At 40.5% G+C, this 11,850-nt stretch overlaps 1 protein-coding gene across 3 annotated transcripts in view; it reads right to left on the bottom strand.

Moving 5' to 3' along the window:
• The window catches only part of atrx (ATRX chromatin remodeler), a 44,608-nt gene extending 33,007 nt beyond the window's left edge, over positions 1 to 11,601 (bottom strand). For 2 of the 3 annotated variants that reach the window (XM_037781195.1, XM_037781197.1), the window contains exons 1-14: positions 11,427 to 11,601; positions 9,094 to 9,155; positions 8,894 to 8,943; positions 8,654 to 8,775; positions 8,476 to 8,556; positions 8,193 to 8,302; positions 8,014 to 8,081; positions 5,392 to 7,679; positions 4,099 to 4,171; positions 3,271 to 3,419; positions 3,023 to 3,178; positions 2,780 to 2,906; positions 2,570 to 2,672; positions 2,110 to 2,286 (exon numbers count right to left, since the gene is read on the bottom strand). In XM_037781195.1, coding sequence (XP_037637123.1) covers positions 2,110 to 2,286; positions 2,570 to 2,672; positions 2,780 to 2,906; positions 3,023 to 3,178; positions 3,271 to 3,419; positions 4,099 to 4,171; positions 5,392 to 7,679; positions 8,014 to 8,081; positions 8,193 to 8,302; positions 8,476 to 8,556; positions 8,654 to 8,775; positions 8,894 to 8,943; positions 9,094 to 9,150 — 3,561 coding nt within the window. In that variant the 5' untranslated portion in view covers positions 9,151 to 9,155; positions 11,427 to 11,601. The remainder of the gene's footprint in view (positions 1 to 2,109; positions 2,287 to 2,569; positions 2,673 to 2,779; positions 2,907 to 3,022; positions 3,179 to 3,270; positions 3,420 to 4,098; positions 4,172 to 5,391; positions 7,680 to 8,013; positions 8,082 to 8,192; positions 8,303 to 8,475; positions 8,557 to 8,653; positions 8,776 to 8,893; positions 8,944 to 9,093; positions 9,156 to 11,426) is intronic. The other variant, XM_037781196.1, reaches the window with a different exon arrangement.
• Positions 11,602 to 11,850: the final 249 nt, after the last annotated feature.

The following is an 11,850-nucleotide window of genomic DNA, read 5'->3' as shown; positions in this document are numbered from 1 at the left end:
CTATACATATTTTCCATTTCAAAATACTTTAACATTTTTTTTTCTTTTTTAAAATGTCCGGACTTCTCTGTAAAATGTTCAAACCATATTTGACCGCTGTTCTGCCTGGAACACTACTGCCTGAATCCCATTTAATTTTAATGCATTGTATGACTACTGCAAACATTACATTTCATTTGAAATTAAATTTTTTTTTTTTTTTTTTTTTAAGGTTATTTTTTGGGGTGATTTTTTTAAGCATTTTATTGATAGGACAGTGGATAGAGTGTTGGAAAGGGGGAGAGAGAGAAATGACATGCGGAAAGGACCACAGGCCGGATTCGAACCCGGGTCCACCGCTGCTAGGACTGAGCCTTGGCATTTACATGGGCGCTCGCTCTACCGACTGAGCTAACCAGCCGCCCTTGAAATTAAATTTTTAATAGTAATGTTAAGACAATTGCTCTGGACAAAATGGACATCTGCAGTTACCAATCAAAACAGTCTATGCTTATCTGTTGACAAACATGGACTTCAGGTTTTACCCACCATGAAAAATGTTGAGTTTTTATCTCAGTGGTGCTTCACTAGAGCCGTCTATTCTGTTGTTTAGGGGAGTGTGCTTTAACCCTGTGTTTCTATGAGACCTTTACATGTTTTTTAATCCCTGTTTAACCCTCATCCTACCAGCATACCAACATACAAGGACTAGAAACTGGGACCCAAGAATAAACTACTGTAAGAAACAACCATCGTAGCAAAGTGTTAACTTATTTCTTCTCAAAACATTATTAGTTAAAAGCGTTAAACTGCATAGGCTGCCATTGGGTGCTTTTGACTGGGGTCCCCAGGACCCCAATATATTGGTCTTTTCAAAAGGCATCAATTAAAACAGAGACAGAAAACAATGATATGAGTCGCTATTCTCTACCAACTGGGTCACTATTCTTCCTAGACTTCTCTCTCGCTTTCTCACCATTATGATGAAAAGAAACCTTTTGGAACTGTACACTCTGCCATTTCTCCCTACTGAGAGTCACTCAGTGCTGACAGTCAGCCTGGTCAGAATAGGGGCAATAGTCTGGAAACAGAAATGTTTTTCCATACTCCCTTTTCCTTTTTCAATACTTATCCAGAACTGGAAAAGACTAAAATTCCAATACTTTTCAATACTGCGTAGGAACCCTGTATACAAGTGCATAATATACTGTTCATGATTTAAACTAATGAACACGAAAGTCGACTTAGTTTTAAATTGATACATTTTAAATTGAATTGTTCAAAGCACAACTACCAGAGCCTAACTGTATTTTAATGAAATTCAACTTAAAATGAAGGGTTATCGACAACGATTTACGGTGGAAAGGGACATATAGGTATCTTAATTATTGCATCTGTGTAATAAAACTAAGTGAAGCCCATAAGGTTAATGGATTATTGTTTAGACCAGCTGCACTTAGTTGGGCGGGCCGCCAGCTAAATATCTGACTTTTACCGGTCTGGCCAGATACAATCATATCTACATGACAGAATTTCTGGATATAAGTTGAAGAAACCATAATGAGACTAATCGCTCGCTTGTCTTTGATTTTACAAAATCAATCCAAATATGTGCACTTTATCCTCACTACTGGCAAACGCATGTAAAAAGCTACCCGTTCATTTTGTACCAAGCTTATCCAGAGCTGTTATGCACACACTGATGGGAAGTGTAAGACAAGGGCCTCTAATCAGACTTGTGCCCTCCATACGTTTCTCACACTTTGATGAGCACATTTTGGAATTACTTTAAGCAAAGTGGACTCTCCAACTGTTTGATCGGACAGAGTGAACGATCAGCAGCAGGCTGGACTGTTATCAGTCTGCCTAACTCACAGTGGTCTAGTCTCGTCCACTTGTGCCTATTATTTGCTTTAGTATCTACATGATACAGCGCTGCTCAGTCAGTCATTGCCTATTCTAACAATTGGTGAAAATCCTCAAATTGTATCACAGCACTGAATGAGGTCTTGAACATTTTACCTGGCAAGCAGTATTATCAGGAGACTAACCAACCCTAGTATGTAACAGCTCAGGGCTTTGAACACATAGCCTGTGTTTCAGATTAACAGCAGGACATTTCAGTTTTACCTCTCGAAGTTTCTCCCTGAGTGCCTCTCTCTCAGCTATACGTTTCCTCCTATCCTCTTCTTCTTTCAGAGCATCTCTCGTCTCTGTCCGCAGCTTGTCGTCCTTCAGGATTTTGCGGATCTTTTTGCGTTGTTTGCGGTCTTCAGCATCTGGGTCGTCATCATCTTCTTTTCCACTCTGTGGAAATAAACATTAAGTTCAGCCCTCTGATCTTCAGCCCTTAGGAAAAAAATTCACTTCCTATGATCAGTAGCCAAGCAACCATATGATTAATTTGTGCCCTCAATAATCCTCACAACACACTCCAGGGGTAAGTTCAAAAACATTTTATGTGTCATGCATGACTTGACTAGTAAACGTTATGTGGGTCAATCTTCGCCACCTGGCAAATCCTGCCATAGCAAAAAAGAAACTTTGGGACAGTTCAGGACTACTACCAAGTGCTCTGCATTTTAAACACCTTGTCATTGCTGGAAGAGGAATCCTGAACTTTGATCCTGCGTCGCTTCTTCTTCTGCTGCTTGTAACTTCTCTGTTTCGCCTCATCCTTCTTCTTCGAAGATCTACAGACACAAAAAAGAATCCATCTAAGCAAGAGCAGCAGGAGATCAATCCAGATCTAATGCAAGTGAAAAATAATTATTGATTGGTTGAAGTTCTCTCTTCCAACCTGGTCTTTCGACGCTTCCCCTCGTTCTCCGATTCACTAAGCTCCTCGCTTATCCCCGACTCTTCACTGGATTCTGATTTCTCAAAGTCTGAGTCTGAGTCTGAGTTTGAAGATTCATCGCTGTCCTCTGAAACAGACAAAAAAAAGATAAACAAAAGTCACTCGCCGGTATCAGAGTTCAGAATATCTGCACCCATGTTGTTAGACATGACACACAGGGCAAATGAAAAATTCTGAATGAACCTTTCTTCTTCTTGCCCCCCTTCTTCTTGTCTTTACTTTCAGCTTTCTCCTCTCCTGATTCACCCTCACTTAGCGAGAGTTTATGACGAAGCAATTTGTGGCGTCCGCCATGCTTTTTCACTTCAACATCAGAGCTGGAGTCTTCTGAATCATCGTCTTCAAAGAGAGAAACAAATAGTTTGAGACTATGTACAATAAAATAGGTTTATTTATATTACAACTAGTTATATCCAGCTCATATATGCTACCTTGCTGATCATCTTCATCGTCATCATCCTCAGTTTTAACTTTCTTGGAGGACTTTTCGTCCTTATCTGCTCCTTCATTATCAGAGGAGCTCTCGGCTCCAGAAGAATAGTTGGATTTTATTTGGGCGAGAAGCATTTTCTTTGCAATCCTTCAGTAGAAAAAATAGCCAAACAGAAAATGGGGAGGTTCACATTAATCACATAATTAAAATGTCAGAAATCATGCATTTGAATTCACAAATAGAGACTCACATTTTAAATTATACCTTTTTTGAATCATGGGACTTATTAACAAATAATTGATTATCCTTGATTAAAATATAATTGAAAATGTCATATTTACTCACAAGAAAATACACACAAAGAAATTTCTTTTCTGCAATTTACTACTACTACACAGCAATAGACAACTGGAATATTACAGGAAAGTGATATCAAACTTCTCCTTGGAGATTGTAAATGGATAACTGATGGAAACACAGGCAGCCTATAGAAATATCATGACACTCTGGCATTGCTATGGACAAAAAGCACATTCACAGAGAGAAATGCTGCCCTAAGGACACTTTCGGACGTATTTAAAATGAGAACACAACACTTTTCAGCGAGGCTGCGAGACTTCACACTGGGCTTGGTGAGTCAAGTATTGCAGTATGCTGTCAGAGCTCAGCTAATATATTAGGTTTAACAGCTCTACCTGATGGACAATTTAAATCCTTAAATTCCATCTAAAAACTAGCACAGCAACTACACAACAAAAACGTCTTTCACTGTGGACCTTGAACGATGTAGCCATAACTATTGATCAATTTGTTGATTTGCAAGTACCTGTTTTCAGGATCATCATCGTCATCATCTTCACAATCCTGAGAGACTCTCTCTTTATCATCCTCTTCGTCCCCTACACAACAAAATAGCACACGCGATGTTTATGCAAGAGCATGCAAGTCATTGAAGGAATAATCTGACATTTTGAAAAACATGCTTATTTGCTTTCTTGCCAAGAGTTGCCTGGTAAGTGTAGAAGAAAATAGTTTGAGTTTTTTTTTATAAATCTTGATATTGTCTTCGTGTATCCTGATTTAATTGTCTGCCTAGCTCTGTATTGAGGGAAACTATTTTACATTAATAACAGATCTATGTGAGTGAAACCTTTGTTGGAGGAGTCACACCTTAACTATCATCCCTTTGGTCTTTTGTCATTATAATAGCAATCTTATGTAAATCAAGACATATCTGTGAGCTGGGTCTCTCAGACGCTCTCCCCTGGGACTGACACAGAATACACATCTTGGTTGCTGGTAGCCTCAATGTCCCTTTTCCTTTCTGAGATTACATCCGCACTAATATGTTCTCGTTTGAAAACGATTTCCGTACAAACAATTATTTCAGGCCTTTTCAGAATTTATCTCCGTCTATACTACCACACCTGAAAACACATATCACATGACCATTCGCGTACACTGGGCATGCGTGTGCCAGTGTAAACAGGAAGCAGCGCTGGACATGGGAATTGATGTAAAGCTCTCAAATAATAGCTTGCCTCCTGCGCCTGTAGGCAGTAGTAGCATTTCAAAATGCAGCATTTAACTGCATGACACCTGCTAGCATAGACAACAAGGTCAGCAATGCTGGTAACTTGTTATCCATGTTGAAATTAACCACTGGTGGTCGAGGCTGGTGTGGTTTGTTTTCTTCCGGAAAAGGTTTGAGTGTTGGGGCGTGACAAATCAGGGAAGGATATGTCACGAACAAAAGTGGGTGTCTGCTTCATCGTTTTCAAAAGGTCTTCGTTTTTGTCTGTCCAGACTAAAACGCAACCCCGGAGTTTCAAAACTAAAACGGAGTCAACAGCGTTTTCAAAAGTCGCCAGAGGAGTGTGGACGCTAGGCATAAATGTAGCGAAAGTTATGCATTTTAAAACGAAAACATATTAGTGTGGATGTAGCCTGAGAAGATTAGCTTAGCCCAGCCTACATCTTTTGTTTAGCTGATTATTTCCTGTAACCCTGTATATAATCCTGGCCATAAAGTCACTCTGGTCAGAGAGAAATCTACAGCTTGAACATGAACATGAACGCTGAATGCCACTTAACACGCTTCTCTTCCAGAACAAATTACCTGATGATTGACGGAAAGCTGCGCTTCCTCCCATTACGTTATCCTCCACAATGGGCTTGATCTTTTGCTCGTCGCTGTCCTCTCCAGAGTCACCTTCAGCCTGCTGCTCCTCCTCATCCTCACTGGAGGACGACTGCAGCTTGGAGACTGCTTTGGGGCTCCTTCCCTTGCGCTTTATTTCATAAGACCTTCTTCGCCTGGCTGCCTTCCTGTCAGGTGAGCTTTTGTCTTCCTCTTTCGCTTCATCTTGTTTCTTCACACGGCTAGACCTCCTCTTTGCTATGGATGCTTTACGCTTTGTCTCCTTCTCCTGGTCAGAGTCGGAGTTGGCGGAGTCTGAGCCTTGCTGTTTCTTCTTCTTCTTGGATGTCTTTTTACTTTTGTTCCCCTGGTCTGAATCAGAACTTTCAGACTTCCTTTTGCGTTTGGACACTGTATCCTGTGTGGATGTGTTTTTTAGTTTGAATAAACACTTTTTAGCACTTCCCTGTTCCTCATCTGTACTGTGGCCTGCCGCAGCTTTCTCCAGCAGTATATTAGGAACTTCGTCCGAGTCAGAATCCAGTATCTTCTTCTCTGAATCCTTTGTCTCCTTCACATCCTGTTTTTTGGTGTTACTGGATTTCTTGGAGGATTTGGCCTTGCCCTTACTATCTTCCTCTGACTCAGAGGATTCTTCCTTGCCTTTATTCTCAGCCTGCTTTCTCAAGGGAGTGGTCTTCAATCTACTAGAGCGACGGCTGGGTGGAGGACTGTCTGTCCCATCTACTGCATCAGCAGCATCGTCGTCGTCTTTCTCCTCAGGTTCTTCACACTTTTTTTGCTTCTCTCCAGCCTTTTCTCTGTTTTTGGATGAGGAGGACCTTGACCCACGTGTCGTCACAACTGGCACAGGAGTCAGTTTGACTATGAGGTTCTTCACCTTGGGCTGGGGGGGTTGAGAGTCTGTTGAGTTTCCATTTGACTTTGTATCAGCATCTGTGACCAAATCAGTGTCAGTCTGTGAGAGCATGGTGGAATCTGCAAGACTCTCCACCATCTGAAAAAGCTCTTCAGGAACCGAAGGAGGCACAGACATAATGTCATGATCTAGGGACATTTCACCAGCCGTCACTAGCTCATCCTCACATACTTCAGTTTTAATTGTTTTTTTGGTTACATTGGTTTCTGTTTGGCTATCTTTCATTTCACTTTCTTCTGACACTTGAGCATTGTCCACATCCTGCTCATTAAGCTGCTCCTTCTCTGGTTCCTCTGCTGCGTCAGCCTCTTCGTCTACCTCATCAGCCTCCTCATCTACGCTGTCATCCCCCTCGTCTACACCGCCAGCCTCCTCCGCTATGCCGTCAGCCTCCTCCGCTACGCCGTTAGCCTCCTCCGCTACGCCGTTAGCCTCCTCCGCTAATCCGTCAGCCTCCTCCGCTACGTCGTCAGCCTCCTCCGCTACATCGTCAACTTCCTCCGCTACGTCATCAGCTTCTTCTGCCATGCCGTGAACCTCCTCCGCTATGCCGTCAACCTCCTCCGCTATGCCGTCAACCTCCTCCGCTATGCTGTCAGCCTCCTCTGCTGCGTTAGCCTCCTCTGCTGCGTTAGCCTCCTCTGCTGCATTAGCCTCCTCAACTGCATCAGCCACATTATCCACATGGTCGTTTTCTACAAGGGCCACAACATTAGTGCTTTTTCTCACTAAATGTTGCCCTTCGTTACCATTCTGCAACTCCATGTTTTTGAATTCAGGCCCCAAAGCCGCCTCCAAAGCACTGTGGGCTTTTTTTAAATCAGCAAGCACGGCCCTGAAGGCTTTCAAATGCCGATACCTGATAGACTTATCTCCCTGGTCCTCGGCTGCCTGCTGGATGAACTGGATGAACGTATTGTTCAGACCAGTTGTAGTTTCAACAAGCTTTTTTGCTTTCTTTATAAGTTCTTTGGGAACCTGTAGTTTTTTGTAGGAGAATGTCATGGTCCCTGAGCTTTCAGTGTGTTCTTTCCCATTGACAACGGCTTTGTGCTCTTTGACTGCTTTGTTCTTGTGTCTCTTGCTCTCACGTTCCTCGCATTTTTCCGGTTTTCGATCCTTGAGTTCTTGTTTTTCCATGACGCGGTGGCATTTGGAGACCAGATCCTGGAGGGGCTCTGACCTGCAGACGTAGCAGTGCCACTTTGAGTTCTCATCAGTAATGACAGACAGCTCCTTCCTGCCCAGGTTGCGCAGGATGCACTTCTTGCAGAAGGCGTTGTTGCAGTAGTCACAGCAGATGAGCTTGCCACCTTCAGCACACCACCTGGAGAGGAAAAGTTCAAATAGTTTTAGGGCATAAAGCAAATGAGGTCTTAACGGATACTAATATATTCAAAATGATTGCCACTTGGATAAGGACTGAGCCAAAAAAGTGTCATACACTTTGAACACAACCGAAAACAAGCATTCGTGTGAATTCCATGTCATACAAAATTCATCATGGTCGAATCAATGCAATGTCATGTTCTTTTGAGATCCCTAGCCAAACCTACAATGTTATACTTCATAATATTACTTCTATCATGCTTCTTCTTCTTGCGAGTTTAGTTTAACCAATAAACCATAATGTTTTGTTGGTCTTGTGTAAAATGCCTTACCTGCACTGCTCGTCCATCCCATCAGAGTCTCTGTTAATGTCATCGCTTGTATAATATTTGTAGCATGACTAGAGGAAGAGGAAATAATGTGATCATACATCAAGAATGGAAAGACAGAAAAATGTCAGCGTGGAACTTGCCTATGAAAATATGTGAAATGTATATTTCAACTTGTCTACCTTGCAAATAAGTACTTTGAGCGCCGGATGCTCGTACACAGAGTTGCGCTGAAACTGGTTTACTTGTTTTCCACAGGCAGTGCAGCTTATTTTCTTCTCCAGAGTATCATCTGTGATAAAGAGAAAAGAAATCAATAATTGTCATTTTTCTTTCACTTTTTTCTTACACACTAAATTATGTATTACTTTCAGGCTATCCAGTTAATTTACATTAAAATGATATGCACATGTGAACACCAACATACCAAAAATATATAGTTCTCAAATAATGAAGTTAAGTCACCTGTATGTTTTGGTTTGAAATCCACTCTGAGCTTCATGGCACCTTTATTTTCATTCCCCGATGGCCTAATCACTAAAGTGCCTGATGACAGACAAAACCAGAAAAGACTCAAATTAGCATCCTATTTAGCATCAACAATATCTTGATCAAGACCAACAAGTACCACCACAGTTCATACCTTTAGATACGCTGCTTGTGTTATTGTCTGAGGGATTGTCAGAAGTGGCACCTTCATTTTCACTCTCGGCTGAGGCGTCAGACTCTTTCAGTTCAGTGTGCTTAGCTACAGTAGCGGACTTCCTAAAATGAGTAGACACATAGCTTTAATATTTCCAACTGTGGCTGGGAAAACTGGTTTGAGAATATGCAACTGCAAACAAAAACAATAACAGTCACATTTAAGAAAACTGCTCCTCACCTCTTACTGCGAGAGGAGGAAGGCTTCATAGTTTCTGATGAGCTACCAGGCTGAAGAGAATACAAGGCTTATTTTAATAATTTGACAATTAAGAACAAAACAGACAAAGTATGCATTTAGGGATTAGTTTCTTTTTTTCAGTATAGTAAACATACATAGGTCAAAAGACATTGTTGATGCCCAAGAAGCTGCACACATACCTCCTCTGCTTTTTCTGACATTTGGTCTAGGTGCGATTCAGAAGAAGCCAGACTCATTTTACCTGGAGAGACAATTGAAGATTTGTTTCCTGATGAACACACTTGTAAATTAAGATTTTGTGCAATGTGGAATCTGAATTACAGAGATTTAGGTTTGTAAAAACTTTTTACAATGACCATATAATAACTAAAAACACACATGCTGTGTTTTTACTGTCTAGGTACTGATCAGTATTTGATATTACAATTCTACTGTTTCTGGATCCCCATAGTTTGTGTTAAAGTTTCCACCGTTTGTGTATTTTATTCCGGGCTGCCTGGCACAGGACTCAAGGCTTTCCACTGAAGGACATGCAAAAATTATTCACATATTATATAAAGACCGCAAAAACACTGATTCATATGTAACAGGCCAGGGAAATAAAATGGGAAACAAACAGCAGATTTAGATGAAAATTACCAAAAAATCTGCATACTTATATTTTTCTTTTCATTATACAAAATAATTGCATTTACAAAACATAGCTATGAGAATGTATTGAAATAAACATATATGTTGAAGAAAGATTAATAACTAAATGTATACATAATTATATCCTCCAGGGCGTGTATCACCATGTGGGCATGTTTTCTCCAGTTAATGGCAAAGTCAAAGGTCGCAGACAATGTTTGGGTTGTTGTTGTTGGTCTATAGGAAAATAACAACAACTAAAGTTCACTGACTATAGTTAATTAATGCTGACGATCACCCCGATTACAGCATTTGTGTTGTTATATTTCCAATTAAATCTGTGCGTACATGGTTTTACGCGCGTGTATTTGGAGGCTGTGTTATTGTGCCGTTTTGCGTCATCATAATGTGCTGATTAGATCTTCTATTAGCTTATCCCATCACTCAGTCCTGCCAGCAGCTACCAGACATATTTAAAATCCTGTGAGTCAGTCGAAGAAAAAAGACCCCACAACTGTTTGTTATCACTATTATGTAGTCATATTATTTCTTTATATTAATTTAGTCTCTAAAGGTGGAGGCTTCAGATATGCCTCTTGCTGCACTGTATATTACTCATTTATTTTTGTTGTTATGTTGTATAGTCTTAAATTGTGCAAAATAAATAAAACAATGTGTGCAAGTTTTTATAGATATTTAAAACAATATCCTCCTCACAAACACTTCCACGCAACACGCACACACTTGTCTTTTTTTATATATTTACTGTATTGTTAATGTTATTATATATAAAACTTGTCCTAATTGTTTGTTATCACTATTATGTAGTCCTATTATTTTCTTGATATTAATCTTGGATCTAGGTGGAGACTTCAGATAAGCCCAGTGTTTTTTTTTTTGCGTCTTCCACACTGTATATTATTCATTTATTTTTGTTATGTTGTATAGTCTTAAATTGTGCAAAATAAATAAAACAGTGTGCAAGTTTTTATAGATATTTAAAACAATATCCTCCTCACAAACACTAACCATACACTTCCACGCAACACACTCACACTTTTTGATATATTTACTGTATTGTTAATGTTGTTATTATATATAACTTGTCCTAATTGTTTGTTATCGCTATTATGTAGTCCTATTATTTTCTTTATATTAATCTTGGATCTAGGTGGAGGCTTCAGATAAGCCCAGTGTTTTTTTTTTTGCGTCTTCCACACTGTATATTATTCATTTATTTTGTTGTTATGTTGTATAGTCTTAAATTGTGCAAATTAAATAAACAAACTCGCTTTTACAAGCAGTGCATCCTCCTGCATTTTTTTTTACAGCTTTGTTCTACTTCTTTATCCTCTCAACGCACAGCCTCCATGTTTTGACAACACATATGAACTCCTGACTATGCAATGCCAAGTTCAGGCTCACTAACATTAGCAGGTTTAGCAGGTTGCACTTAATTCACACCTACTTATTTGCACTGCCACATGCCACCCTAATGCACTAATGCAATAACAGTGCATTAAAAAAGCTCCAGTGCACGAGCATGCAACAAAAAAGAATGCCAAGCAGGCCTTCCCTCTGGCTCGAGCCAGCGTTACCTAGCAGCAACCTAAAGCAGCCATGTAGCATTGAAGCTAAATACAATATAGTCATTATTTTCACAAAAAAGTGTTGAATGTTAAATTGTAAACGTGTGGATTACATTAACATACAGTCTGTAAAGGCGTATACACACATTGTAATCTGAATCTGTGCTATTTTAAACATTGCCGGCTGCGACAGCTAAACTACTAGCAGCTAGCTCTCGTGCTAAAGGCCCGGCTCGCAGTTACAGTAGCTGTTAATCAGTGCAAAACAAACAAGCGAAACTAGTGTTTCCTACCTGCTTTTCACCCCGTCGTCATTGCTTGACTGATTCGTTTTTTACAGTACAGGTGGTCCAGATTTCGGTGGGTGCGGAAGCAAAGCAAAAAGCCCAGGAACAGCGACTGAACTCGGGTCAGAGCAGACAAAGCGAGGGGACCATCTTACCGGATGGCTCTCTGTGTGTGGACGCAGCAAAATGGCGCACTAGCCTAAATCCTACTCGGCTTCCTATTGGCTGATGGGCCTATGACGCTCCTCTTCTCTGATTGGTCCAGAGCTCACTGGCGCTTATTGATTCGTTTAGCCGACCAGGGAATGGTTTTCTCGGGGAAGTAAAATGCTGCTGGCTGTATTTCCAATTCATTCATTTGTTGATGCAGTAAGTGGCGCGCTGTTTTGTTCTTAGACATGCTCTCTCAAACATGATCAAAACACACAAC

Source organism: Sebastes umbrosus, chromosome 9 (genome assembly GCF_015220745.1).
Source record: "Sebastes umbrosus isolate fSebUmb1 chromosome 9, fSebUmb1.pri, whole genome shotgun sequence".
NCBI classification, from domain to species: domain Eukaryota; kingdom Metazoa; phylum Chordata; class Actinopteri; order Perciformes; family Sebastidae; genus Sebastes; species Sebastes umbrosus.
The sequence above is the reverse complement of the archived record's forward strand: the minus strand, read 5'-3'. Positions and strand labels throughout refer to the sequence as shown.